The sequence below is a fragment of the Paroedura picta genome, chromosome 3 (assembly GCF_049243985.1).
Source record: "Paroedura picta isolate Pp20150507F chromosome 3, Ppicta_v3.0, whole genome shotgun sequence".
Lineage (NCBI taxonomy): Eukaryota > Metazoa > Chordata > Lepidosauria > Squamata > Gekkonidae > Paroedura > Paroedura picta.
Window position 1 is genome coordinate 139443782 of NC_135371.1, and position 27796 is coordinate 139471577.

The 27796-nt window shown below is 44.5% G+C and overlaps 1 protein-coding gene across 5 annotated transcripts; it reads left to right on the plus strand.

The window, feature by feature from the left end:
* Positions 1-27516, plus strand: GPRC5C (G protein-coupled receptor class C group 5 member C). Of its 5 annotated transcripts, none has more exons than XM_077328274.1 (5): positions 1-123; positions 13782-14841; positions 22701-22795; positions 24312-24458; positions 25097-27516. In XM_077328274.1, exons 2-5 carry the CDS (start codon positions 13824-13826, stop codon positions 25127-25129), a joined length of 1293 nt encoding a protein of 430 aa, XP_077184389.1. In that variant the 5' UTR covers positions 1-123; positions 13782-13823; the 3' UTR covers positions 25130-27516. The 5 variants fall into 5 exon arrangements, with proteins under 5 accessions (XP_077184389.1, XP_077184388.1, XP_077184387.1 ...); XM_077328273.1 differs by lacking the exon at positions 1-123 and adding an exon at positions 156-716; XM_077328272.1 differs by lacking the exon at positions 1-123 and adding an exon at positions 157-720.
* Positions 27517-27796: the final 280 nt, after the last annotated feature.

Sequence of the window (27796 nt, forward strand, 5' to 3'; positions counted from 1 at the left end):
CCGCGCCAGCCCTGAATGCGGAGCCAATCACAGCAGCGTAATTTTTAAAGTCCCTCGCAGACTCCCCCGCCCCTCCCGCCCGTTTCTCTTCCGAAATGAAGCCGCGAGGAAAGCAGAGCCCAGGTAAACGTCACACCTCCTTTTCGGCTCTCGCGCGTTGCGTGGGGTTCGCTGCAGCGGCACTCCTGCCGGCAGCAGGACAAAAAAGAAAGCGTGGACGCCGAGGGCGGGGCGGGCCAGGCCAGGCAACAAACCAGCAGGTCGCCGAGGAGACCTGGGCGAGGCGAGGCGAGGCGGGCGCAGGCGGAACTCGGCTGGCGGGCGGCAGGCGAGCGCGGCCACTGGTGGAGACGCCCGCTTGGAGGGCGCGAGGCGGGGGATGGGGATGCGCGCGTGTGATTGATGAGCCTGCCAGCTGGCTTCGCGGGGCTGGGCGAAGGCCTGATAAAGAGCCTTGAATGGGGTTGATGTCACCGTGATGTCAGGCTCGTAGCCTCCGGGAGCCGAAGGCCAGCAGCAGGCGTCTCTCGAGCCAAGCAAGAGCCGTCTTCTCCCCCCGCCCCAGCCCTCAGCGCAGCAGCTTGCTGGCTGCTCCCCCGCGCCTCCGCGTGCAGCTCCGGGGAAGGCTCCAGGTGCTGGCTGCCCTCGGCGTCCCAGGCAGCCTGCGTCGCTCCGCTTGGCTTGGTCCTCCTGGAACCGGGGGATTTCCACCTCAGGTCGGTAAGTGCTGGCGCCGACCGTGGAGCTCGCTGGTGGTCAGCCGTTCCTCCCCAAAGTTTGAGACCTTCCCCCGCTGCTGACGTGGGCGACTCCGACAAATGCGCAAACGTGACTTCTTCTCTTTAGGGTTTTAAAGAAAAGCCTCTTTCTTTCTTTCTTTCTTTCTTTCTTTCTTTCTTTCTTTCTTTCTTTCTTTCTTTCTTTCTTTCTTTCTTTCTTTCTTTCTTTCTTTCTTTCCGCTGCAATTCCCTTTTCGTCTTTGCAGTCTGGGCTTCGAGGGAACTCTTACGTTAGCCCTTCAAATTATTGTGCTTGAATGATTACTTGTAGTTGTTGAAATGGAGCGCGTGTATTCAGGAACGCGTTTTCAAATGTAAGCATTCTTTTAAAAAATCCGTGTTTGAGGCTGGCGGAAGAGTCTTAATGATTTTTTTTTAAGGAGAACCCCCATGAAAATGGAGAAGGGAAGCCCCTCTCTTTCCAGGCTATACCTTCTCTTTGAAGAGTGCTATTTAAACAGGAGGATACGCAGTCGGGCTTCCAAATATCATGCTGTTTGATAAGATTTTGAATTTGCAAATTTGCAAAGTCAAATGTGAGGCATCCTTTCTCTTTAACAGTTGGTGCTGCGATTCTCTTTGTTTTCTTTTTACAAACAAACGACAAAGGACCTGATAATTCAAAATGCAATTGGTGGGCTTCTCCAGTGGTTTGACTTAAAATACTTGCCTTAAAGTAGATAAACACTAAATTGTTAGCTCAATAGTGTGGTGTAGTGTTAAGTTTTGGACCTGGAAGACCTTGGTTTGGATCCCTGACCCGTTCACTAAGATAGTAGCTGACTGAATCTGTTTCTTGGACTTATTGTAATATGGGAATAACCACTTGTCTTCACCCTCAACGTTTTGGGTGGAAGGAAGACAGGACTATAAAATGGTGTTCGATTCCATCATGGATTCTGAAAGAAGCGTGGGAGTGAAACAGGTGGGTGCTGAAAGCCAAGCTACCTGGGTTGGGCTGATGGCTCTGGGAAGGCCTTCCCTACCTTGACCTTGTGGTTATGCTAGAAGATTGGGCAAGAACTGATGGGATGGTTGCTGTTTTGTCCCTATCTATGCAAATAGGTAAGAGGTCAGCTGCTGAGGGAATTTTGAGCAGGAGATACAAAAACTTTCCAGGCTAAGAAGTACACTTCTTCTGATGTGTGTGTGTGTACACACAAAAGATTATACCTTTTGGAATTGGTTGTGGCTTAATATGAGAAGTATTGTGGGGCACAATAGCTGCAAACAAGACATGAGCTCACCATCTGTGTGGAAAGAGATCTCTACTTTGGAGGGGAATATGGCCTTTCTAGTACATCTCTTGATTGTATTCACGGTCAACATCTAATTTCTGTATTCTGTATATATGTGTGACTTTCATTTCCTGTTTCTTGCTATTTTAATAATAGAAAAGCATAATTAACAAGTAAAACCTACATACCTGTTTTCTGGGGATCAAGGGCCACTGAATTAAGTGACGATTACTTTTGAGGAAGCATACACACAAGTGGACTCAAGCTGTGACCCTCCACTATAACGCCTTTAGGGGTCATGGATCCTAGCATTGCTAGGATCTAAGGCAGTGGTTCTCAACCTTCCTCATGCCGCAGCCCTTTAATATAGTTCCTCATGTTGTGGTGACCCCCAACCATAAAATTATGCAAGTGTTCTTTCACAGAAATTAAACCAAAACTGACCAACAGTGTGAAGATCCATTGTTCATGATTGTATATATATATTTTTTTCCCCTGGGGTTTCTCAGTTCAGTTCTGTCCCACCATACTGATCCCGCTGTTTTCTGCTGCTCCAGACAGATGAATGCTCTATCTCGATAGACCCCCGCAAGGTTGTTGTGTGGATGGCGCCCCCCCCCCGCCAAGCTGCTTGCCCTGCTGTGGCCTGCATGAAAGGTCATTCTACCCCCAAAAGGGTCCCGACCCCCAGGATGAGAACCACTGATCCAAGGCAAGCACTTAAGCCATTTCCAGTCACTCCAAATGTCTTTACCAAGAGAAATAATTGCTCTTTGTAGTCACTTCTCCTTGCCGTTTGCAATCCCACCTCTTCTGTCCTTACTGGGCAGTTTACTATGGGCCACGTAAGCCTCTTTCTTGTGACAGATTCTTTTAGCTACCTTGATAATGCTGCCTATTTCCTGAAGAAGAGTGAATCATGCCAAATACCCTTGGGCCTTCAAGCCTAATTAGGCTGCTCTGCAACTTGTTTGCTGCCCTCAGAGATTTACCTGTGATTGATTTATTATTTACTTAGTATCTTTTAAATCGCACCTTTCCTCTTAAGGAGCTCAGGGTGGTGTACCTTGCTTTGTGTTCCTCCATTTTCTCCTTACAACAACCCTGTGAGATGGTTAAACTAACAATGTGTGTGACTGGGCAAAATTGCCCAGCCGCTTTCATGGCTCAGTGGGAATTTGAACCTGGACCTTCCAGCTCCTAGTCCTTCTTGCTTACCCACTATCCCATGACAGTGGTAGAAGTTTGTTCATGGCTCTTCTGACCACTGTTTGCAGTTTGAAAGTGGAGTGCAAAATATGCATAAGGCGTGCATGTCAAGTACCAGTTTGGTACTGAGCCAGTTTGGTGTAGTGGTTAGGAGTGCGGACTTCTAATCTGGCATGCCAGGTTCGATTCTGCACTCCTCCCCCACATGCAGCCAGCTGGGTGACCTTGGGCTCGCCACGGCACTGATAAAACTGTTCTGACCAAGCAGTGATATCAGGGCTCTCTCAGCCTCACCTACCTCACAGGGTGTCTGTTGTGGGGAGAGGAAAGGGAAGGCGACTGTAAGCCGCTTTGAGCCTCCTTCAGGTAGGGAAAAGCGGCATATAAGAACCAACTCTTCTTCTTCTTCTTCTTATTTTGTTATCTTTAAATGCAGTGAAATATGATCCACCCAAATGCTTGGTGCTTAAAATGGAGGCATTTAGCAAAGAAATGCATATATTTTTAAAGACTTTGCCTTATGAATTGGTAGAGAAACCAGATGTCAGAGCTGTGCACCTGCGTATGTGCAACAACCAGCGCCCCCCCCCCCCCCCGCTTGCTGTGGCACTGGCTGCTTCGGGCAGGAATGGTTGCTTTGGACGCTGGAGCACCCAACCCTATGACTTCAACTTGTGTCTCTGCAAGTCACTTGATGTCACATGATGTTAACTGGGAGTAAAATGCGGCACTGTGAAGCTACCTTTTGCTGAGCCAGGCTGCTGGTATCTCTAGCTGAGTGTTGTCTGCTCTCAGAAGCCATGGCTCCTCCGCAAAGGAGGTCTTTCCTAGTCCTCCTACTTGATACATTTAAATAGGAGATGCTGAATCTCACATCTTTGACATGCAAAGTGTGTGCTTTACCACTGAGCTATTTTGGACTACTAGGTTAGTATTGACCAATATAGTGTGGTGATTATAGGGTTGGAGAGATCTGGGTTCAAATCCTGCCTTCTGTGAATCTAATTTGGTGACGTTGACACAACTGCTCTATTTCCACAAAACCTACCTCATAGGGCTGTTGTGAGGATAAAATGGAAAGTTGGAGAGCATTGTACCTTATCCTCACTTACTCAGAGGAAGGGGAAGATAAAAATGGGTCCTGGATTAGATCAGATCCAGAGAGTTGGTGGGGATTATGGGAAGGATTAGCAGATGCTGGACCATAATATGGTATGAACAGTGGTTCTGAATGAACCAAGGAAGGAAAGGATTAAACCTGATTTATGGCCTAGTGAGTCAGCAGTGATGTCAACACCCCACAATGTCAGTACAGCAATCACTCCCACTTGTGCTTCTGCAGCTGCAGGGGTTGGTTATTGTTGATTAGATATTGTTCATAAGCATGTGGGGGTAGAGCAGGGCTCTACCAGAGGTGACAGGGAAGCCTACTCCTTTCGGGTGTGCAAGGAAATGGAAGAGAGCACACACATGACTGCCTTTTGCTGAGACCATTGGCCTGTCAAGAGCAGTACTAGCAGTGGATCTTCAGGATCCTGGGCGGAGATCTTTCTAATCACGTACAGCCTCATCCTTTTAACTGGAAACACCGTGTACTGAACCTAGTACATTCTTGTAGGCAAAGCGTATTCTCTGTCAGTGTGCCCCAGCTTCTCTCCTGGAGGGTGCAGGGAAACAAGTGTTTAGGAGTTACGCAAGATGATGTTCTCTGTTATTTCTCTGTTTTATTTCGAGAGATCACCGCAATGCTGAGAAAATACAAAATGGGCAGCAGGGAGCTGTAGTCCCAGTTCTGTGACTGGGATCCATTTTCATGACTGTTGGGCACCAGGAGAGTTTGCACATGCAGCAGTCCAGTCACCACCCACATCTATACTGAGCTTACAGTCTACATACAGCTGAAGTGTGGAAAGAGAAATGTCACTTCCCTCGTGCATGGTGGGGTGTGACCAGTGGGATGGCGCCTGTGCAGCCAGTGTGTACACTGAAGATTATGTGGTCAGACCTTGAAGCCGTAGGTGACCCAAAAAGTTGTGGTTATCTCCTCTGAGAAAGGTGATGGAATGAGCCTCCTCGAGAAGGAAGCAAGAAGTAAATCGCATGTCTCCTAGAAGAGTAGATTTTTAAAGCCACTTGAAAAGATTGATAGTGCAGCACAATTGTTTTTGTTTTGTTTTTGCCAATCAGTGGCTTTGAGTGTGAAGAGCAGCTATTGTCCCCTGTACAACAGTGTGCTACACAGAAAATACATGTAGACTGGATCTTCAGGGCTACAGTGGCCATTCCTTGACCTTCAAAATTCTGGAATGTGATTCTCCCCATACAAATTACTGCAATGCACTGTAAAACCATGATTCAAAAAAGAAATAAAGTTAATATATGAGCTCTAGGCTAGGGTGTTTTTTGTTTGCTTCCTTTATGACCAAAGAATGTGTTACGTGTGCTTTTTGTTGAAAGCTGAGCTGCTTACAAATGCATTTATGTGTTTAGTGGTTCTGTGCTTTAAATGGCTGAACAGTGAGGCTTGAGATGGGTACTATAACAAGACCAGCCAGTTGACATTGCAGGGAAGAGTTTTAGTTGGAGTGCATGTACTGAAACAAGACACCTGGACTGACCTCCTGTCACATGACAAATAAATGAAAGCTCCAATAAGTCTTTGACAGTGAGTAGCTGTTCAAGGTGGTTTGGCATTTCTATCCTGAAGGCAGCTCTTTCTGTTTACACACCACCAGAACTGTTTAGCTTTGGCAGGGGGGTAAAATCACTTTTAGATGGGGAATGTAACCTCTCATGCCATAAACAGTTTATCAGAGCTTGATGACTAGAAAATACAGTTCCCCCACAATGATTTGTGTGAACTTGCAGTGAAAAAAAATTCTCTAATTGACTTGCATAGAACTAAGCTTGGAGTAAAAGAGTGAAGATCACTAAATCTTATTTTCTCCTCCAAAGAACCAGTGTGATATAGAGGTTAGAGTGTCAGATGGAACTAGGACATACAGGTTTAAATCCCCACTCCTCCATAAAACCATACTGGGTGACTTTGGACCAGGCAGACACACTAATCTTAACCTATCTCACAGGGCTGCTTGTGGTAAAGGTAAAATGGAGGAGAGGTGGCTGTAAACTCCTTTGGTTCCTTGTTGGAAGAAAGGAGGGGCATAAATAAACAAGACTGTTCACACTTGTCATCCTTAACAGTGTGGCCATAATTTTTGTTGCTCCTGGAGAGCCTGTGCTTTCAGCAGCTGAAATGTCAAGAGCTGCAGTTTCTCATGGCATGGAGATGTGGTGCCAGGTAAAGGTTTAGCTGTTGTCATTCTGCCTGTTAAAGTCAGAGGTACTTGGTTCAGAGAATGAATTCAGTGGTAAGAAGGAATGTTTGAAATATTTTGGTAGAGACTGTCAAAATAGTTTTTGTTGTATGTGTGTGTTTGCAATAATTGAAAAACATAGGGAACCACTCAAGGGCTTGCTGGTTGGCATATGCACTGGTATTAAAGAAGACATCTGCAAAAAAAGAGTGCTACATACAGGGAAAGTATGGGCTCCTTTATTTGGCCCTGAAGTAGCCAAGAGTAGATGTGTATAAAGGAAACAAAATTGAGCATGCCCACAAAAGTGAATGCCAGAATTTATAACTTGCCTGTCTAAATAAGGAAAGTGAGAGGGAACTAGTTTTGCATGCTGAAGAACAAAGCCCCAGGAAGAGGGGACTAGCCTACAATCCCAGCCACACAAACAAAAACCAAATTTGGAAGGCATGTGACAGTTCCCCTCTTTAGGAAGTCATCTGGAATTTTCTAAGCCTGGGAACAAAGAAATGTTGAGTGGCAACCAGACTAAGGCCAGCCGTCTGTATGCTGATACTCTCTCAAGGGAACATGGCTGACCAGGGAAATGCTATAATGGGGGAGGGGAGAAGTCTAAATTGTTAATCTTTGTTTTGATCAAACTGCAACAAAACTGTCTTGCAAAATAGCTTTCCATCCAGGGGTCTGCCCTCAGTGAGTATTGCTTGCAGTCATGAAAGGAAATTGCCATGCAGCCCTTCCTTTCTCGGGCTCCCTCAGTGGCCGCTGACTGCAGTATCGTTTGGCAGACAGAAGTAGGGAAGGTAACTGCCAGCCTGGCCCTTCCTTTCTTGGATGCTAGTTGCAGCTGATATTGCAGCCAGAAGGACCCTGGAATGGTTTGTACCCTTTTATATTTTACTAGGGCTAAAGCTGCTTTAAAAGCGGGCTGTGAGCTGATGGCAGATGACTCCCCATTCTGTGAGCTCTCGCCATGTGGGACAAGGAGCCAGTAGGCACCCCCCACACACACACCCAGTGAGCTCTCACTGCAAGGGGCAGGGAACCAGCAGCAGGCCCCCCCAACAAGCGTGGTGGCAGGCAACTAAGGCAGAGCCTGGCAGCACTCCTTGCCCCACATGAAGGCTGGCCAGAAACATTGGAGGCCACTTGTCCTGTGTGGAGGCAGGGGGGTGGCCAGAAAGGTGAGCCCTTGCAATGGAGACTGCCAGTATTCCCTACATGAAGGTAGGGGCTGGCGAGAAACGCAGGCCCCCACAGTGGAGCCTGCTGCCCATGGAGGCTGCCGCAGCGGAGGGAGGCAGGTGAGGGCCTCTGCTTGGCCCTCATGGGGGAGGGCCCTCCTCCAAATCAGTGCAAGTCCCCCCCCGTACTTCCTGATGGTGCGCCAGCTCCTCTGAGTGGCTCTTGGGGGGGGGCTCCTCCTGAGGGCTAATTAGAGGGACTGCATGTCATCAGAAATACCATCACAATATATTAGATGATATATTGTTTGTTCACTGAGTCTTTCAGGGGTGTGAGGGGAAACAACAGAATATGAACAATAATTACAAACATCCGCTTCCCATCTGCCTCCTCTCCAGAAGTGCTGAGCCTTCTGTAGAGTGGCGTAATTAGGATACATTCTAGAGAGACCATATTTGTGATAATTTCAGTGAGTAGCTGTGTTAATCTGTCGCAGCAAAACAAACCAGGAGTCTAGTAGCACCTTAAACTAGCAGAATTTCTTTCAGCATAAATTTATGAGTTACTTCACTTAATCAAGGGCAAAATGTTTTTATCAGAACATAAATGTGTGGGGCTCTGTGTAGCAAAAATGTAGAAGTAAAATGAAACATTCTGAACAAAGAGAAGCGATTTTTTTGTTCAGATAAATTCTTATCACTGGTGTGTCTTTTATATAATTTTGTTAAACTTCATGTTCTATAGGATCTACTTTGTATAAATGTCTTTTTAAAAGTTCTCTTCTATTTGTATCTCTTTATTGTATGAACAATTTGTTGACCTTTTCTAATTCCTGGAATTTTTCTTTTTTTCATTTTCTTAACGAATGCACTAAATACCTGCCCAGCTTGTCTGCGTTTTCAGAATGTTTTTTCTTTAAAAACTAATCTTTTTGCATATCTTCCACTTCTATTTGATACAATTGCACTCATAATATTCTGAATCCCTTCAGTTTCTTTTTGCTTCCTTTTGATTTGTGTTCTTGTTCGAATCTTTTTAATTGATTGGTTAAATTCTTTACTGACTAGGAAAAATCAAATGCATCATTATAGTATGAGGGAGACCTGTCTTGACAGTAGCATGTGCAAAAAGGATCTAAGGGTCTTAGTAAATCATACATTGAACATGAGTCAGCAGTGTTACTCGGGGGGGCTAAGAAGGCAAATGGGATTTGGGGCTGTATCAGAAGAAGCATAGTGTCTTTTTAAACTTAACAACAACCTTTATTGGCATAAAAAATAAGACAAATCAGAATACAGACAATTAGTTCTTAAGTTCATGCAGCTTAATCGCCATTTGTAAGAATTTAGCCACTTTATCAATTATATCTGGATGCTGATTGCAGAGAAGGAACTGTACCTTGCATTTATCAGAGTAGCCAGTACATTCAACTAGGAGTGAGTCTAGAGCTTTAGCCCGAATGGCATTGTATATGGGGCAATAAAAAAAAAGTGCTGTATGGTTTCTATAGAACTTTGTTTACATGGGCAGTGTCTCTGTATGTAAGGAATCTTCTGCAATCTCCCTGCCATAATTGCTGATGGGAGGATGTTAAACCTGGCATGCATAAAAGCCCTGCATTGTTGGGGAATAACAAGATGGGAAAAATAGAATGCTAATTTATCAGATGGTGGAGAGCTGTGTAAGCCGTGAAGCATAGCGTCCAGATCATGCGAGGTGATGATACTGCTTTACTCTGCTCTGGTTCGGCCTCACTTGGAGTACTGTGTTCAGTTTTGGACACCACAATTGAAGAAGTAAGTAGACAAACTGGAGCAAGTCCAGAGGAGGGCAACAGAAATGGTGACTGATGTTTATCAGAGTAATGTCTTCCAGATCTAATATCTTCATATATTTAAAAAAATTTTTGGCAATTTCCTACCAGTATTTTTGGATCCATCTTTTTTGGTATCTAATACGCCATTCATGTCTCCCACTATTAATATTTCACCTTCATGAAAAGCTAATACAACCTGAAAATGTTTTTCATTAAATTTACTTTGACCGTTATTAGGGTGCCTAGATTGGTGCTGACCATATTTGACCAGTCATTTAATCTTCAAAAGCAGATATATTCCCTTTTGTTCTTTTAGTTTTTATTTATTTATTTTATTTCTTCAGTTTCTTACCTGCCACTCCCAAATGGCTTGTGGTGGGTTACAGAGTCTGTATAAAACCCCAATAAAACTTCCCTTAAAATCCCAAATATAAAATACAATTTAAAAAATAAAATAAGTGAGATATGATACAGCGGGGGGGGGGGGAACCCAAATCCATAATAACTTAATCTCATCCCCCCCCCAATGCAGTCTCATAGAGGGGGGAGGGAAGAGGGGGCAGATGAAATCCATGGCTGCCACATACATATCTGTGTCCTGAAAGGGGAGGTCATACAGGTCTTCCTTAGCACACCGGCCTCAACCTTAGACCTGGTGGAAGAGCTCTGTTTTGCAGGCCCTGTGAAACGCTAGAAGCGTGGTGGCATTGCTTGTGTTGCCTTACCTCATGGTAACATTCAGTATGGTAGATGATGAGCTCCTTGGTCACCGCCTTGCTGTTGCTGGAATATGCGAGACATCTATTCAGTGCCTTATCTCCTTTCTCCAGGGTCACAAGCAGGGGGTAACAATGGGAGAGAATCAGTTGTGATGCTGCCAGCTCCCTTGTGGAGGCCCCCAGGGCGCAGTTCACGCTCTCACTTGATTTAACATCTTCATGCACCCTCTAACTCAGCTGGTTCAGGAGTTCAGCCTTGGGTGCCATCAATACATGGATGACATCCAACACTACTTCCTAATGGATGGCCAGCCGGATTCTCCTTGAAATATTGACCAGTTGTTTGGAAGCTCAACCTTCCAAGGACCTCTCCAAGGTGGAGGTCTTTTGGCTGGGTAGGAAGGGGCTGGGTAAGGAAGCTCGACTGCCCTGGCCAGACTATGTGCAGCTGATGAAGGCCATGAAGGTAGCTCAACTGGCATGTTTCCATCTTCACAAGGCAAATCTAATAGCATCCTACTTTACTCTGGAACATCTGGCCACAGTGATCCACGTGTTGGTCACCTCCAGGCTAGACTTGCGTAACTTGCTTTACACGGGCCTACCCTTGACTTTGATCCAGAAATTGCAACTGGTCCAGAATATAGTAGCTAGAGTCCTCATGCAAACATCTTGGAGGGCTCATATTCAGGTAGCCCTGAGACAACTGCACTGGCTCCCAGTTGAATTCTGCATCCAGTTTAAGGTATTGATATTAACCTTCAAGGTTAATATCAGTCTGGGCCCAGGGTATTTGAGGGACCGCTTGACTGACTATACCCTCTGCCAGTTCCAACAGGCTGGTGATTGTTGGCCCTAGAGAAGTACATATGTCTTCAACCAGGGCCAGGGCCTTTTCTGTCCTGGCCCTGCCTGGTGGCATGAGCTGAGGGGCCCTGTCAGAGCTGACTCAGTTCTGCAGGGTCTGCAAATTAGAGCTCTTCTGCCAGGTATTTGGTTGGGACCAATGGACTCCTGTGATAATAACACCAGGACATTGCTGAGCTCCTTTCCAGAGGGATCCACCCCCCCTGGACACCTAACTTCCAAATATTAAGATCAGGAATTAAAATCAGAATTACCTCAACAGTACCTAAGCTGAACACACCATGAGTTGTTTTGATTGTTTTAATAGGTGTTATTGTTGTTATTGTTATGTGCGAAGTCGTGTCCGACCCATCGCGACCCCATGGACAATGATCCTCCAGGCCTTCCTGTCCTCTACCATTCCCCGGAGTCCATTTAAGTTTGCACCTACTGCTTCAGTGACTCCATCCAGCCACCTCATTCTCTGTCGTCCCCTTCTTCTTTTGCCCTCGATCGCTCCCAGCATTAGGCTCTTCTCCAGGGAGTCCTTCCTTCTCATGAGGTGGCCAAAGTATTTGAGTTTCATCTTCAGGATCTGGCCTTCTAAAGAGCAGTCAGGGTTGATCTCCTCTAGGACTGACCGGTTTGTTCGCCTTGCAGTCCAAGGGACTCGCAAGAGTCTTCTCCAGCACCAGAGTTCAAAAGCCTCAATTCTTTGACGCTCGGCCTTCCTTATGGTCCAACTTTCGCAGCCATACATTGCAACTGGGAATACCATAGCCTTGACTAAACGCACTTTTGTTGGCAGGGTGATGTCTCTGCTTTTTAGGATGCTGTCTAGATTTGCCATAGCTTTCCTCCCCAGGAGCAAGCGTCTTTTAATTTCTTTGCTGCAGTCCCCATCTGCAGTGATCTTGGAGCCCAGGAAAATAAAATCTGTCACTATCTCCATTTCTTCCCCATCTATTTGCCATGAATTGAGAGGGCCGGATGCCATGATCTTCGTTTTCTTGATGTTGAGTTTCAAGCCAACTTTTGCACTCTCCTCCTTCACCCGCATCAACAGGCTCTTTAGTTCCTCTTCACTTTCTGCCATTAGAGTGGTATCATCTGCATATCTGAGGTTGTTGATATTTCTCCCTGCAATCTTGATCCCAATTTGTGACTCCTCTAATCCCGCATTTCTCATGATGTGCTCTGCATACAAGTTAAATAGGCAAGGCGACAGTATACAGCCTTGCCGAACTCCTTTCTCAATTTTGAACCAGTTAGTGATTCCATGTTCAGTTCTCACTGTTGCTTCTTGACCTGCATATAAATTTCTCAAGAGACAAATAAGATGCTCTGGTATTCCCATCTCTTTAAGAACTTGCCACAGTTTGTTGTGCTCCACACAATCAAAGGCTTTAGCATAGTCAATGAAGCAGAAGTAAACATTCTTCTGGTACTCCCTAGCTTTCTCCATGATCCAGCGTATGTTGGCAATTTGATCTCTAGTTCCTCTGCCTCTTCGAAATCCTGCCTGTACTTCTGGAAGTTCTCGGTCCACATATTGCTGGAGCCTAGCTTGTAGGATTTTGAGCATAACTTTGCTAGCATGAGAAATTAGTGCAATGGTGCGGTAGTTTGAACATTCTTTGGCATTGCCCTTCTTTGGGATTGGAATGTAAACTGACCTTTTCCAATCCTGTGGCCATTGTTGAGTTTTCCAAATTTGCTGGCATATTGAGTGTAGCACTTTTACTGCATCGTCCTTTAAGATTTTGAATAGTTCAACTGGAATGCTGTCACCACCACTAGCTTTATTGTTGCTCAGACTTCCTAAGGCCCATTTGACTTCACATTCCAGGATGTCTGGCTCCAGGTCAGTAACTACCCCATTGTGGTCATCAGGGATGTTAAGCTCACTCTTGTATAGTTCTTCTGTATAATTTTGCCACCTTTGTTTAATCTCTTCTGCTTCTGTGAGGTCCCTACCATTTTGGTCCCTTATTATACCCATCTTTGCATGAAACGTTCTCTTCATATCTCCAATTAATAGGTGTTAATGCATATTAATATGGAATGTTGTTCTGTTGCTTTTAAGGAATTAAATATGTACCACTGAAATGTGGAAAACTGCCCCAAGCTTGCTATGCAAGAAGGGCCAATGAATAAATGGCATAAATAAAATAAATTAATAAAAAAGAAAGTGCTCTTATTCTTTCAGTTTAAATGCAGTTTGAGCTGGAGGAGAATATGGAGAAGCATATATATGAAGAAGAAGAGTTGATTCTTATACTGTGGATTATTCTAGACATAGAGATCCAATACTGATCATTCTGAGGCAAAGGTAGACCAATGCAGCCAGTTTAAGGAAAGAAGAAGAGTTGGTTCTTATATGCTACTTTTCTCTACCCAAAGGAGGCTCAAAGTGGCTTACAGTTGCCTTCCCTTTCCTCTCCCACCACAGACACCCTGTGAGGTAGATGGGGCTGAGAGAGCCTTGATATTACTGTTCGGTGAGAACAACTTTATCAGTGCCGTGGCAAGCCCAAGGTCACCCAGCAGGTTGCTTGTGAGGGAGCATGGAATCAAACCCGGCTCGCCAGATTACAATATGGTGCAAATTCCCTTTTGTTGATAGTTCTTAACCTTGGCCTTTTTTTTCTTTTTTCTTTTTTTTTTTTTAGTTCTTTCCAGAAGTGCCGAAAAATCCTTGCTTTCTTTCGCAAATGGCAGCGACGCCCAGGATGCTACTACTATGCCTCTGGCTCCTAGCACTTCCTGTTAAAGTGTGCTTGGCTCAAGATACCCCTCCTCCAGGGTGTGGTAATGACCTTCCATCCATCTACTACAACCTCTGTGACCTCTCAGCAGCCTGGGGCATCGTGTTGGAGGCAGTGGCTAGCTTTGGTGTTGTGACCAGCTTTGTCCTCACTGTTATCTTGGTGGCCAGCACACCTTTTGTCCAGGACCACAGAAAGAAAAGCTTAATAGGGACTCAAGTATTTTTTTTGTTAGGCACCTTTGGGCTGTTCTGCCTGACGTTTACTTTCATTGTCAAGCAGTATTTTTCAACTTGTGCCTCACGGCGTTTCCTCTTTGGTGTTCTCTTTGCTATTTGCTTCTCTTGCCTGGTGGCCCACTCCCTCAGCCTGAATTTCCTCGTTCGACGGAACCAAGGTCCCCAGGGATGGGTTACCCTTGGTGTGGCTATGCTTCTTGTTTTGGTTGAAGTGATTATCAATGCTGAGTGGCTCATTATTACTGTAGTGAGGAATAACGGTGCATCCAAAGACCCCTGTCTAGTGGACAATATGGATTTCGTCATGGCACTCATCTATGTCATGTTCTTGCAAGTGGCTAGCTTTGTTGCCACCTGGCCTGTCTTGTTTGGCCGGTATAAGCACTGGAGGAAACATGCTGTCTTCATCCTCCTCACCATTTCATTTTCGATGGCCATCTGGGTAGTATGGATTGTCATGTATGTTTATGGCAACAAGCAGGAAAGTAGCTTATCTTGGGATGACCCGACACTGGCCATTGCTCTTGTCTCCAATGCCTGCGTCTTTGTCTTCTTTTACATCATCCCTGAGATTTCTCAGTTGATCAGACCAGGACCAGAGGAGTCCTTGGAGGATGATGTCTACCCTACCAGGGGAGTCGGATATGAAACAATCCTCAAGGAGCAGAAGTCCCAGAGCATGTTTGTGGAGAACAAAGCTTTCTCAATGGATGAACCATCTTCAGGTAGGTCGAAACACATGAGCTATGCCAAAGCCATTGGTGATGGGTGTGGAACTGTGTCTTGCATGAAATAAAAGTGATTTTCTGTGTTGTACTTTCTGAAATTGTGTTGTGTACTTTTCTTTAGCTATGAAGACTGCAAGGCTCATTTAAACAAATTCTAGGAAAGTGGGTTTGCTTGATTAATGTCCAAGTTCTTCCTGCAGTCTTGGATGCACAAGTGACACACTTGGGCAGAAGTGGATATTAATCTAGGCTTAGCGAGAATATAAAGGCAGACTTGTCTTGCTACTTTTTTGCTCCTTCTTAAAGATGAATGATAAAAACCACACCAATGCATGTGGGGGTGGGTTCCAATACTATGGGAGTATGCATGAGAGTGGCACTATCTCAAACTCTGGGTTTGATTGTTGCTTACTTCCCTCAAAAGCTGGCTGGCTTGGATACAGACAGACTTATCAAATGTTTTTCTTTGAGACATAATCTTATGACTGATTCTACTCCCCTCTACTTTTGAATGGATTTTTCTTACTTTGCCTTTCTTTTGATCATATTTTGTACAGTTTATTGCATATAGCCAGTGGCCATTGCAAGCTTTCTTTTCATCAGTTTTACAATTTAATTAATGTTAATTAGAGCTGCTTAACCAGAGCAGAATACCCTGCTCTGAGACCATGCTTACTTTGCATATACTTTGCTAGGTCTGAGCAGCTAAATAGTCTGGATCCAAGGGTTTAGAGGCCTTGAAAAGAAGATGCCTTGCTCAAATTGTGCAAAGTGATCAGAGAAACAAATATTTAAATGTATTCTTTGTGCTTAGGAGGACATTTTGATGTCTGTGCTTCTCATACGCAATTAGGAGTTTGATGTGAATGACAACAAATTGAATTCCTGGATTTATTATCATCTGCAGAGCTATGGAGTCAAAATATGATTACTTGGAGATTAGGAAGAAGAGCCCTCATCTCTCTTAGATTTTCAAAATCAGCAACATGTGCCATCTTGTAGTTATGCTGTTATTATGAACTGGGTCCCTCCCCTTCCCCAATCATGGGCCTGCCTCAAAATTTATTGTTATTGTTATTGTTATGTGCGAAGTCGTGTCCGACCCATCGCGACCCCATGGACAATGATCCTCCAGGCCTTCCTGTCCTCTACCATTCCCCGGAGTCCATTTAAGTTTGCACCTACTGCTTCAGTGACTCCATCCAGCCACCTCATTCTCTGTCGTCCCCTTCTTCTTTTGCCCTCGATCGCTCCCAGCATTAGGCTCTTCTCTAGGGAGTCCTTCCTTCTCATGAGGTGGCCAAAGTATTTGAGTTTCATCTTCAGGATCTGGCCTTCTAAAGAGCAGTCAGGGTTGATCTCCTCTAGGACTGACCGGTTTGTTCGCCTTGCAGTCCAAGGGACTCGCAAGAGTCTTCTCCAGCACCAGAGTTCAAAAGCCTCAATTCTTTGACGCTCGGCCTTCCTTATGGTCCAACTTTCGCAGCCATACATTGCAACTGGGAATACCATAGCCTTGACTAAACGCACTTTTGTTGGCAGGGTGATGTCTCTGCTTTTTAGGATGCTGTCTAGATTTGCCATAGCTTTCCTCCCCAGGAGCAAGCGTCTTTTAATTTCTTTGCTGCAGTCCCCATCTGCAGTGATCTTGGAGCCCAGGAAAATAAAATCTGTCACTATCTCCATTTCTTCCCCATCTATTTGCCATGAATTGAGAGGGCCGGATGCCATGATCTTTGTTTTCTTGATGTTGAGTTTCAAGCCAACTTTTGCACTCTCCTCCTTCACCCGCATCAACAGGCTCTTTAGTTCCTCTTCACTTTCTGCCATTAAAATTTAAACTGCAATTAAATCATGAGAATTGAAACATTCTAAAAATGCATTGATAGATTCCATTGTCAGTAGAAGCAACAGCCTGGATAAGGTATTGGACCCTAAATGATAGCTTGAAAATTTGATTTTTTAAATAACCGTTTTTTTTTTAAAAATTGGGATTTTTCTTCACTGAGAGGTTCACTACTTAGTAGTAACTTATTAGTTTTATATTCGCAGCCCTTAACTTTGTACAATAGACAACACTAACATGCAGTAATAACAATAAAATGCAGGGTAAATACTATTATAAAAATGTAAGGTAAATTTAGCCATAAAAGGAATAAAAACATATAAATTGGCAAACACTAAATGTTTCCTTACCTTGATGGATGATAGTATAAAGCAGGCAATCCTAAATGTGGTGGATGAATTTGTATTCGCTAGTGAAAAAATGATGAAGAAGAGTTGGTTCTTATATGCCGCTTTTCTCTCCCAGAATGAGTCTCAAAGCAGTTTACAACAGTCACCCTGTGAGGTGGGTGGAGTTGAGAGAGCCCTGATATTACTGCCCAGTCAGAACAGCTTTATCAGTGCCGTGGCAAGCCCAGGGTCACTCAGCCGGCTGCTTGTGGGGGAGAACCGGAGAATCAAACCCAGTTTGCCAGATTAGAAGTCTGCACTCCTAATCACTACACCAACCGGCTCTTTGGTTCTCTACTGTTCCAAAGGAATGTGGGATGATCTAGTGTAGTCTATAACGTATAGAAAAGATAGTAAAGAAGATCTTCAATCTGATTAAGAGCACAAGGGCAGAAGTACAGATCTGAGGGAGTTTTGTTGTATCTGCCCGAAAGATTGGCATAAGGCATTGTTTTAGACCTGGCATTTGTGAATGTTCTCCTTAGGAGGCATCAGAAAGATCTACTAGATACCATGAAATGGTTTTGGCTGAACCTGGAGCTTTGAATTAAATGGATGTCATGACTTGCCTCCTTTTTGCCGGAACTAATGAAGTCCGAAGTTTTAAAAACTTCTAAGGAAAACTGGAGTTAAGACTTAATCCAGTAATTCTCCTTCAAATACAACTGATGTCCATATTTGACCAACTGTATTTCAGACACATTTGCCCATTTGCCAATTTAAAATAAAATTGCAACTGTTTTAGATGGGCACTGGTGGAAATTGAAGAGCCCAACTTTTGATCTTGAGTGTGCTACTGGAGGACCCCAAGAAAGTCCTCAGATTTTTTCTAACAAAGGTATTTTGGCTAGTGTCTAGCTGGATTAGGATAATCCCCCAAATCTCAACCCCATACAATTGCCTAAAAAGGTCTTGATAGCAGGAGCCACAAGTTGTCCCCATCTAAAGTATAAACATTTCAAGATAACACCAGCTGTTCACCAAGTGGACATTCAGGTGGCTTTTAGGTGTGCCTGCCAGGACAAAGAGGGTTGGAAATTGATTACTATTTAAAGAGTAGGTGTTGATCAATGTTCTGGTTCTCAGCTGTCCAACTATATTTGGTTCTGGAGTCACTGAAAACCACTATTTTAGTTTTGTTATAACTGAGAGCTCATTTTAGTCTGCTAATATGGACAGCATCTTGTTTAGGTCTGCTTTTGTGAGTGATAGAATGGCCATGCCATTCACATGGAGTAGGATAGCTTTATTCTGGCCAGTCAAAGAAGGGGAAGATTGGTCAAGGCAATTCATGATGGACAAATATCATTTATAGAAACTAGGTTAACTAAGCACAGTAGGTCAACCATCAGAGAAACCAAAACTGGGAGTGAGCTGAGACCAGCTAAGGTAGTTCACTATAACAAGGTAAGCTTCTTAAGATATGTGAGGAGCAAACATAAGGTAGCTGAGGCAATTGATTCACTGTTGGGTGGTGATGGAGAAGCTCTGTCAGAGGAGAAAGAGAAAGCAAAAAGGCTAAGTACTTTGTGTACTAAGTACATGGACACATCTAAGAATGGTAGTAGGCAAGGTATAGTGTCTTGGTGGTGGGTTGACATGGACAGAGAGGTTGCCAAGAGGCACCTGGCTGTACCGAACAAATTCAGATCCCTGGGCTAGATTGTGTGCACCTGAGAGTGCTCAAAGGATTTACTGGAGAGCTTGCAGAACCCTTGTCTATCATCTTAAGCAGTGGTCCCAACCCCCGGTCCAGGGACCAGTACTGGTCCATGGATCAGTCAGTACTGGGCTGCAGCTCGTCCTCGTTCTCCTCCCCGGCTACTGCCTCGGGGGCTGCCCTGCCACTCTGCCACCGGCTCACCTTTGGTGCTCTCCAGCAGCCGCCATGGCTGGGGCTCCCCCTCGGCATGGCACTGCACAGCTGCTTCTGGCAGCACCCCCCAGAGGGCGGTGGGAAGTCAGGGGTGCTGGCAGGAAAGCAAGTGGAACAGGGGCTCAAAAAGGATGTAGACAAAATTGAGAGGGTTCAGAGGAGGGTGACGAGGATGATCAAGCCTTATGAGGAAAGTCTGAGAGACTCTTCTTTAGCCTGGAGAAGAGGAGGTTAAGAGGGGACATGATTGCTGTACTTAAGTATGTGAAAAGTTGTCACTTAGAGAAGGGCAGGGAAATATTCCTGTTGGCAGCAGAGGATAGCCCCTGCTGTAATTGATTATGTGTAGATCGGTCCAGGCTAGATATCAGGGGGGAAATTCAGTCAGAATAGTTCAGCAGTGGAATCGACTGCCTAAGGAGGGGGTGAGCTCCCTTTCACTGGCAGTCTTCAATCAGTGGCTAGGCAGATACTTATTCTGGATGCTTTAGAGCAGGGGTAGTCAAACTGCGGCCCTCCAGATGTCCATGGACTACAATTCCCAGCAGCCCCTGCCAGCATTCACTGGCAGGGGCTTCTGGGAATTGTAGTCCATAGACATCTGGAGGGCCGCAGTTTGACTACCCCTGCTTTAGAGTGATCCTGCATTGAGCAAGGGTTTGGACTAGATGGCCGGTATGGACCTTTCCAGCTCTATGATTGTATAAAATAGAAATTCCAGTATAGCTATTTAAAAAAAAACTCTGTGGGAGAGAAAAAAATAAAGACCAATTAGCCATAAGTTCACAACACTGAGCACCTTACTGGCCGAGTTATCTGATCCAAATTGCAGCTTGAAGCCTATATGCCAGGGGTAGTCAAACTGCGGCCCTCCAGATGTCCATGGACTACAATTCCCAGGAGCCCCTGCCAGCAAATGCTGGCAGGGGCTCCTGGGAATTGTAGTCCATGGACATCTGGAGGGCCGCAGTTTGACTACCCCTGCTATATGCTATATACAAAGGGGTCTCTGATGGTTTTTTAAAAAATGTAATGCTTCTTTCGATTCATTTTTTAAAAAGAAATCCAACTGTATCATGTTCCCTTAACTTAAAATAAAAAGAAATTGCCAAGAAAAGCACAGAGCACAGCAATGGAGGAACTACACCTGCTCAAGGAAGGCTGTGTGTCAGGCATACATTTCTCAGGGAAAAAACTAGAAAATCCACTCTTGGATATCCCAGTGGGAAAGTGGACTCACTACATGGTTGAACCTGAATGTGGGGGGAAATGGTGCAGATTGGAGGGGAAGCGTGAAATGCACCAAGTGGAATGTGGCATGAGGTGCAGTTAAAAAAAAAAAACAACTTGTCAAATGAACTTCAGAACAGCTGGAAAGCCCTGTGAATAATTGACCTAGATAGCACAAAAGGCAAGAACTTCCCTTGCACAAGCCTAGCGCCTGTAAAAATAACACATTTTAGTAATGTTGGCAGCTGGTAGGTTGCCTTGTGTCCCCCACAAGAGACAAGGTTGCTGATGTCCCTTCTCCCTGCCCATTTCCTGCTGATTATCAGGCTGTGCCCTAAGCCATGATGACTTCCATTTCACATGATAAATAATTTTGATGGTCTCATAACTCATAAGGAAAAAACTTTATTGGCTAATTCCACATATGTAACTTAATGACAACTAGGACTTTCATGACACATGTTTTGTCTCTTGAGTTCTACAAACCCCAGCAGACTCCTTTGTTTAGCAAAGATCCTTTGACTCATTAAAGGTCTCTTGCTCATTAAATCCTAATTTGTCTGCAGTTATTCACAAAACAAGTCTTTGATTTATGGCTGATATAAAAAAACAAAAGCTCTGGCAGACTTTTGATGGCTCTTATGCTTGGGTATATTGGTTAGTCAGTGCTTTTCACTTTGCTTCTAGCAGAAAGTAACAGTGTGAAACATACAGAGAAATTGCTTTTTCCTCATAAAGCTTTCTTGGGAGCAATGGTGAAGACTTGAAGATTCCTAGAGGCATGTGAAATGAAGCATAGTAGATACTGGAGAGAGAATCTGATGGTACTTTCCCAAGTATAATGTTTGTGTCTGATAAAATAAATATAGGTGTATGTTTTCAGTCAAAATGTGAAAAATTCACATGACAATCAGTTTTGTTCCAGTTTGACATTCAACATATGAAGTTTTCCCTGTCAATTAAGTCCATGCTAGGAAAAGTTTCCCATGTTTAATTTGTATGTGTCAAGTTAAAGGCATGGGGCCCTGTTTTTCAAAACACACACATACAGACAAAACCCAAAACAGACAGACAAAAAAGCCACCACTCTGGAATCCAAATTTAAATGTGGGAATCACTCTAGATATAGATCGGGGTAGAAATGTAAAATAAGGAAGTAAATATGTTGGACTTTAATTTAGGGGTATCCTTTACTGGTGTTGCGTTAATGTTTTTTTAAAGTATGAACCTTGAACCACAAACGAAGATGAAAACTGATGCAGCTTGTATAAAGTTTTTATTGAAAAAAGTTAGAGAAATTGTAGAACATCCTTTCCCCATGCAGCTTAATCATCTGATTCTGTGAACTGAATTTAGGCAAATCACATCACAATTTAACAATTCAGTTAACTAATGATATTGAGAAGGTAACCCTATGGCACCCACACCTCAGCCCCAGTTGTCCTTTTGGGGGCAATCAGACCTTTTCCCTCACTGTTGAACCATTCTTGGGATGGGGGGAAATGGGCTTGCCATAACATCTGAGGGCCGTCATATTCTCTGACCACATCTTCCCTCCCTTGCTTCGGCCTAGGGTAGCCAGGTCCCACCTGGAGGCTGGCACCCAACTTAGGCCTCAGAGAAAGGAATTCAGAGCACAGTTATAACCTTTCTTGTTGTATGGATGGAGGGGTAAGAAAGCAGGGTTTTTATCAAGAGGATTAAATAGGATTGTCCTGCATTCTTTTGAGTTCTACTCTGTAATGATCCCTTCCAGACATGCTCGTTCCTCAGCTCCATGCAGGCCTGAGACTTTGGTGGGAAAGATTGTTCTCCCCCCCTCCCCAATATTTTCAGAGTTTTTTTGGGGGGGTCTTCTTCTCCAGTAATAGGGGACTTATGGCAATGCCATCCAAATATATATTTTATCTTTAGTTTATTCACAATTACATTTGCTTCCTTCAGAGTAGCTGATTTTTGGAAGGAGATGTTGTGAAGTCAAACTAAAGTGACAGTTCTCCTGCAGTGGCGGGAAGCCTTCTGCTGCCATCCATCCAGGGCAACCACAGGAGTGGGGGAAGGGTGATTTCTGTGCACTGCTACATCACATGCATGGAGGGCCATGCATGTGATATGCATGTGAAAAAACTTTATAGATAAAACATATATATCAATAATAATCTTCAGTGTCAAAATGCATGTATTTCTTCTACTCCAGGTGCTTTTTTGCTTATAGAAGGTAAGTGAAAAGTGGCTATATTTGGGACACACTGCTTACTACTATTAAGGAGATTAAGTGCTGACAGGGAAAAGTTTCAGTGTAACTTTTCTCTGTGTTTTGTCAAAAAAGAACAATTTACCACGAGGTTACTTTCAAGGTGTTAACTGAAGGCTTGGGTAAACAGTACACCCACCATTTCCCCCCTGTAACTTGTTCTCTGGTAGCTTACTACATATTATCCAGATATAGACTTTCTGTGAAAGCAGTTAAGCTGTTATATTTAAATGTTGTTGTCCTCTGGTTTCTATTTTTCAGCTAAAAAACCCGTGTCACCATACAGTGGATACAATGGGCAGCTACTGACAAATGTGTACCAACCTACAGAGATGGCTCTCATGCACAAAGGACCTGTAAGTGAGTGTGCAGTTGTGCTGGCTTGTCTTATCCTTTAACCCTTCTTGTCCAGATTTTGGGGTGCAGCTTAGCTTCCTGTGTGACTGGCTTTTAAAACTGACTCTCCATTAGCTAGCTGTTTATTGGGAAAAGTTAGGCAGCCTGACAAAGCAAAGAGTTGCCTGAAGTATCAAACCCAGATTTTCTGTGTAAATTTGTGTCCTTATTTACTAGGGAGGTCTTTGAGAACTCCTTTCGTTCTCTAGGTGGAATGAGACCTAATTCTAAGACACATCAAATGAAGTGGTTGGCCTCTTTCTAATCTAGGAAGTGCTATTTCTGATGGAAAGCTGCCTTCACTCACCTGGATGGCCCAGGCTAACTTGATCTCATCAGGTACCCATTGCTAAGCAGAGTTGATCCTGGACCACAGGTTGACTACCCCTGGTATAGTGGATAGAACAGGTATTTCTTGATGGCCCTGGAAGGGTTTCCTGAATGGGTGGGAGTTAATTAATTTTTAATATATTTTTAAAATTTGTTAAGTATTTATTGGGTGATATAGTTATGTTGACCTCCCTCCCAAAATAATGAATGATGGGCCTGGAGGGGGTGGGAAGGGCTCCATGGCTTCCCAGCTATATTATGCATAATCACACCACTTCTGGGGTTTCTAGAAGCCTGAAGAATGTTCCAGGGGTTTCTCAATGATAAAAATGTTGAGAAATGCTAGGTTACAGTGTCAGCCTGAGATCTAAGAGAACCAGGTTTGAATCCCCATTCTGCCATGGAAACTTGTGAGGTAACCTTGAGATAGACAGTTCAGTTTTTGGTCATGTGGCCTAATCAAGGTGTACTTCAAGTTCTTGAGATCTAGGAGACGGGAAAGAGCACATCCTTTGCTTGGGCCCCTAGAGAGGCCCACCTAATGCTTTAAAATTAGCCATATTAGGACATTACCTCTAATCTTTTAATCTGTGTTTGTGTAACCCATCACGAGTTCACGGAGAGTGGCAGGATATAAATCGAATCAATCAATAAAATATCAGCACCATGACAATAGCTGCTGCAATTCAGCTATTTTCTCTATAGCTCCGTTGGGAATCAAGAGGTACTTGGACATCTTGTTGGCAGATTGCTCTGCAGTGCACACAAGTCTGTTCCTAAGGCCCCAAATGGAATGGAACTAATAGTTCTTACATTGGGCTTTAGTGAGAGTTTCTGCCGGATCTTGGAGAGGTGTAACTTTCCATGCCATACCATTGCTGATGTCCACTCCCCATGCACCCTTGGCTTCCTGCTGGCAATGCCTGGCAACTCTAGCTGATTCCCAGGTGAGCTATGGGGAAAGGCAGTGAATGTGTTAATTTTAAAAAGGTAAGTGATCCAGGGCTGCAGTTTTATCAGGTGATCAGGAAAACACATGTCTATTTTCTACTGGCTGTTAAATAGATTGGATTTTTTAAAAACCCTTCTGTTAACCACACTTATGGCCCAGAACTTAATGTTTATCTTTTTCTGCCTTGATTATAGATGGAAGGCACCTATGATGTTATCCTCCCACGTGCCACAACCAGTAGCCAAGTGATGGGCAGTGCTAATTCCACATTGCGTGCTGAAGATGCCTACCTTTCACAAAATAAGCAGCCAGTGACACCGAAGGATGGAAAGAGTGGACAGGTGCATCAAAGACTTTGGCTAGTTTAAGCAGTGGAGTTGGGTAGTAGGTGGTAGGCAACAGATGAATTTTGTTCCAGTGCAATCAACTAGTCTGTTGTCAAAACAACAGAGTAACACAACTGTTCTAGTGGAAAATAGTACACTGAGAGGACAGTTTAAGCATGCCTCCTTAGAAGTAAAGCAAATTTTATTAATTGGGGCTGATTCTTTGGAAAGTGTTCTTAGGATTGCAGCTTTCAAATCTATCTTTCTGGGCTTAAAAAAAACCCACCCTATTTATATCTTATATGTTTACTCCCATTCAGTCTGTAATTCTTTTGGTAACACTGTTCTGACTGTTGGGAAGAGATTAGTGTGTTTTGAGAATATGCAGACTTACGCATGATTTGTACACCTTCAAACCTCCAGGGTGGAAGGAGAAGTAATGTGGTCTGTAGATTCCAAGTAGGAGTAACCTGCAGGATTTAAATCCCCTCCTAAGGACATAGTTACAGGAACAAATATTCCCTGCTCTTCCCAGTTAAGCAGGCAGCTACTGACACACACTCTCTCATTTTGTTAGTTTGTAGTTACTTGTGCTTAAGAAAAACCTTTTTACTAAATAAAACCTGATGACCTAATTTCTATCTCTGCTTCAGGCCTCATCTCCGTATAGCAAGAGCAGATGGTAACAGCCGACATCTTGAATTTGTCAGACCCCATTCCAAGAGGAGACCATGCTAACTTTACCTTCTTGAAGGAGCCTCTGATTGGGGCTAGGCCTCAATTAACCATCGGAAATTCATCCTGGAAGATGAGACAATTTTTTTTCTTTTTGCTGTGTATATCCCAAGTGCTCTGCTTGGCCAGTGCCATTGAAAATCTGGGTTGTAGTGCTGGGATACACCTGCTATTTTAAATTCTGGACAGTGGGGGCTTCTGTTCTCTTTGGAGTTGTCATTTAGGCTATTCTTAGTGCCACCTCTGCAGTGCAGCTAGCCAGCACATTGGGAGCCCCCATCCCCACATTTTTTACTCCACATTTGTGATGTACCAGGTTGATTCTATTGTAAATGAAATCCTTTGTGTCTATGCTGTATGAAGAGGCCCTCGCGGGTATTGACAAGACCTCTCCTTGGTTGCAACTGAGCCTGTTCGTGAATGATTGGGTGTCTGTGCTTTCCACCTTGTTACCAAACTCTGCAGCTGAGAAGGGTCCCATTGCAATTCTCTTGCTGGAGTTTATGCCTGCCATGCTGTGGAGAGAGACTGACATATGCAGCAAGACTTTTCATACTCTTGACCTGAACTGTGGCAAGCTATCTGACAACTTTCCTGCCTTTGGCCCAAGACCCGGAGTGTGACAGTGCTATGGTGTACCCAAAATCTTTGTTGTCCTCTCACCTGCTGTCTTCTGGACATAAATGGTGCACAGGGTTTCTCAATACCCAGAGTGTTGCTCAATGTCAGAGTTGGAAATTTTGGAGTTTTTAAAATTATTTAGAAGGCAACATTCCAACAACTTGGGGTGATGTAGGACCCTGTGCTTTTGAACTATTGATGGATTCCTGAGGCCTCTCTTTTCGACATGTTGGATGCTGCAACTAATGGTGTGTGTATGGCGGGGGGGGGGGGCAGAGGCCTACTGTTTTGCAAGAGGTTCTATGAATATTAAGTTGGTAAATTCTTGTTTCCATGTGTCTTGGGATTGTCAGAGCCCTCAGAAATATTTGCTAACTTGTCTATACAGTTTTCCTGGTGAGTATCTGTAGCATCACAAGGGCCTCTTCCTAGTTCTCTGATGACAGCTCAGTGGCCAGTAACAGCCCTCTATTGTTCATAGTCTTTCTGTGGATAGGAAACCTTCTATGCAGCTGTGCTGACTGACATAGTGCCTATCTCAGGGGTAGTCAAAGTGTGGCACTCCAGATGTCCATGGACATCTGGAGGGCCGCACTTTGACTACCCCTGGCCTACCTGATAAATAGGATGCTGACCCAATGAGCATGTACCACAGTGAGTAGGGCCTATCATTTATACCAGTGGTCCCCAACCTGCGGGCCGCGGCCCGGTGCCGGGCCGCGAAGGCCATGGCGCCGGGCCGCGGCTCCCTCTCCCCGCCCCCCCCACAGTAAAAAACTTCCCAGGCCGCAAGCTTGCGGCCCGGGAAGCTTCTTACTGCGGGAGGGCGGGGAGAGGGAAGCAGGGCCGGCTGCGCCCCTGTGGGCGCGGCCCGATGTGCGGGCGCGGCCCGCGGGTGGGACCCGATGCATGGGCGCGGCCCGATGCGTGGGCGCGGCCCGCACCCCGATGCCCCGAAAGGTTGGGGACCACTGATTTATACCAATGCCATGGTCCTTCAAGGTAGCCTACTTTCCTATGCTCACTATGTGCCAGTTGTTGGAGTGTAGGATGAACATAGTCTTTATGTGCCCAATGTTCCCCCACTTTTCTGTGCACATGAGTAGTTGAGCTTTTTCCCCTTGTTAAGAAGAGAGGGAAAAGGCAAGAAAGGAAACATTGCTGACAGAGGTCAGGACTTGAGGACACTGAAAAAAGCTTTGCAGAAATGGAGTGGGGAAAGTCTGCATACTCCTAGCAGTGCCTTTTCATCAGTCCTGTTCTGGTTTCTGAGGCTGGTGTATGCAGTGCCTTTGTAAATGGCCTTCATTTTAAGCTCTCCGGGCAGGCAGGTTTTGTACATTGGGAAGGAAAGGCCACATCCTGCCTTGAGGCTCTGGCCTGTCTTTTTCTGCTTAGAAATTGGAAGGGCCGGTTTAGGGCCCTCTGAACTGCAGGGAAATTCTAAGAGGCTTGCACTGTTTTCTACTCACCCTTTTTGAGAAGTTTTGTGCTTTGAAAAGTTCTGTGCTGGTGTGTGTGTGGGAAAAAAATCTCTATATAAACAAAGTGTCATTTTTTAAATGCTGGGTGTGAGTGAATTGCAGAAAGAGGTAAGGAGGAATGCATGTGAGACAGCTCTATTTTAATCCTATTGTTATTTAAAGGAAACGTGTTATTCTAGTGCTGGCTTTTATAGTCCAGTTATCTGACAAATAAATCAGTTTTTTTTCCTAAACAGTCCTATTGATATTTTTTTTCCCTTGCTGTGTTTTGAGGATGGGGGTGACTGAGGATTTCTTGGAAGAGGGTGGTGGTGGAATAAAAACAAATAGACATTTATCCCATTTTGATCCCACCTTTATTTCTCAGCATTCCTAGTTCTCTCCGCGTTTTTCTCACAGTTGTCCTCTGAAATGGCTTGAGAGATCATGGCCAGCGAGGCTCGACCTGTCATGCCAATAATGATTACTGCTATCTAGAGCCTCCTGAGCTTGTAGTCAGGTGATCATGGGGAG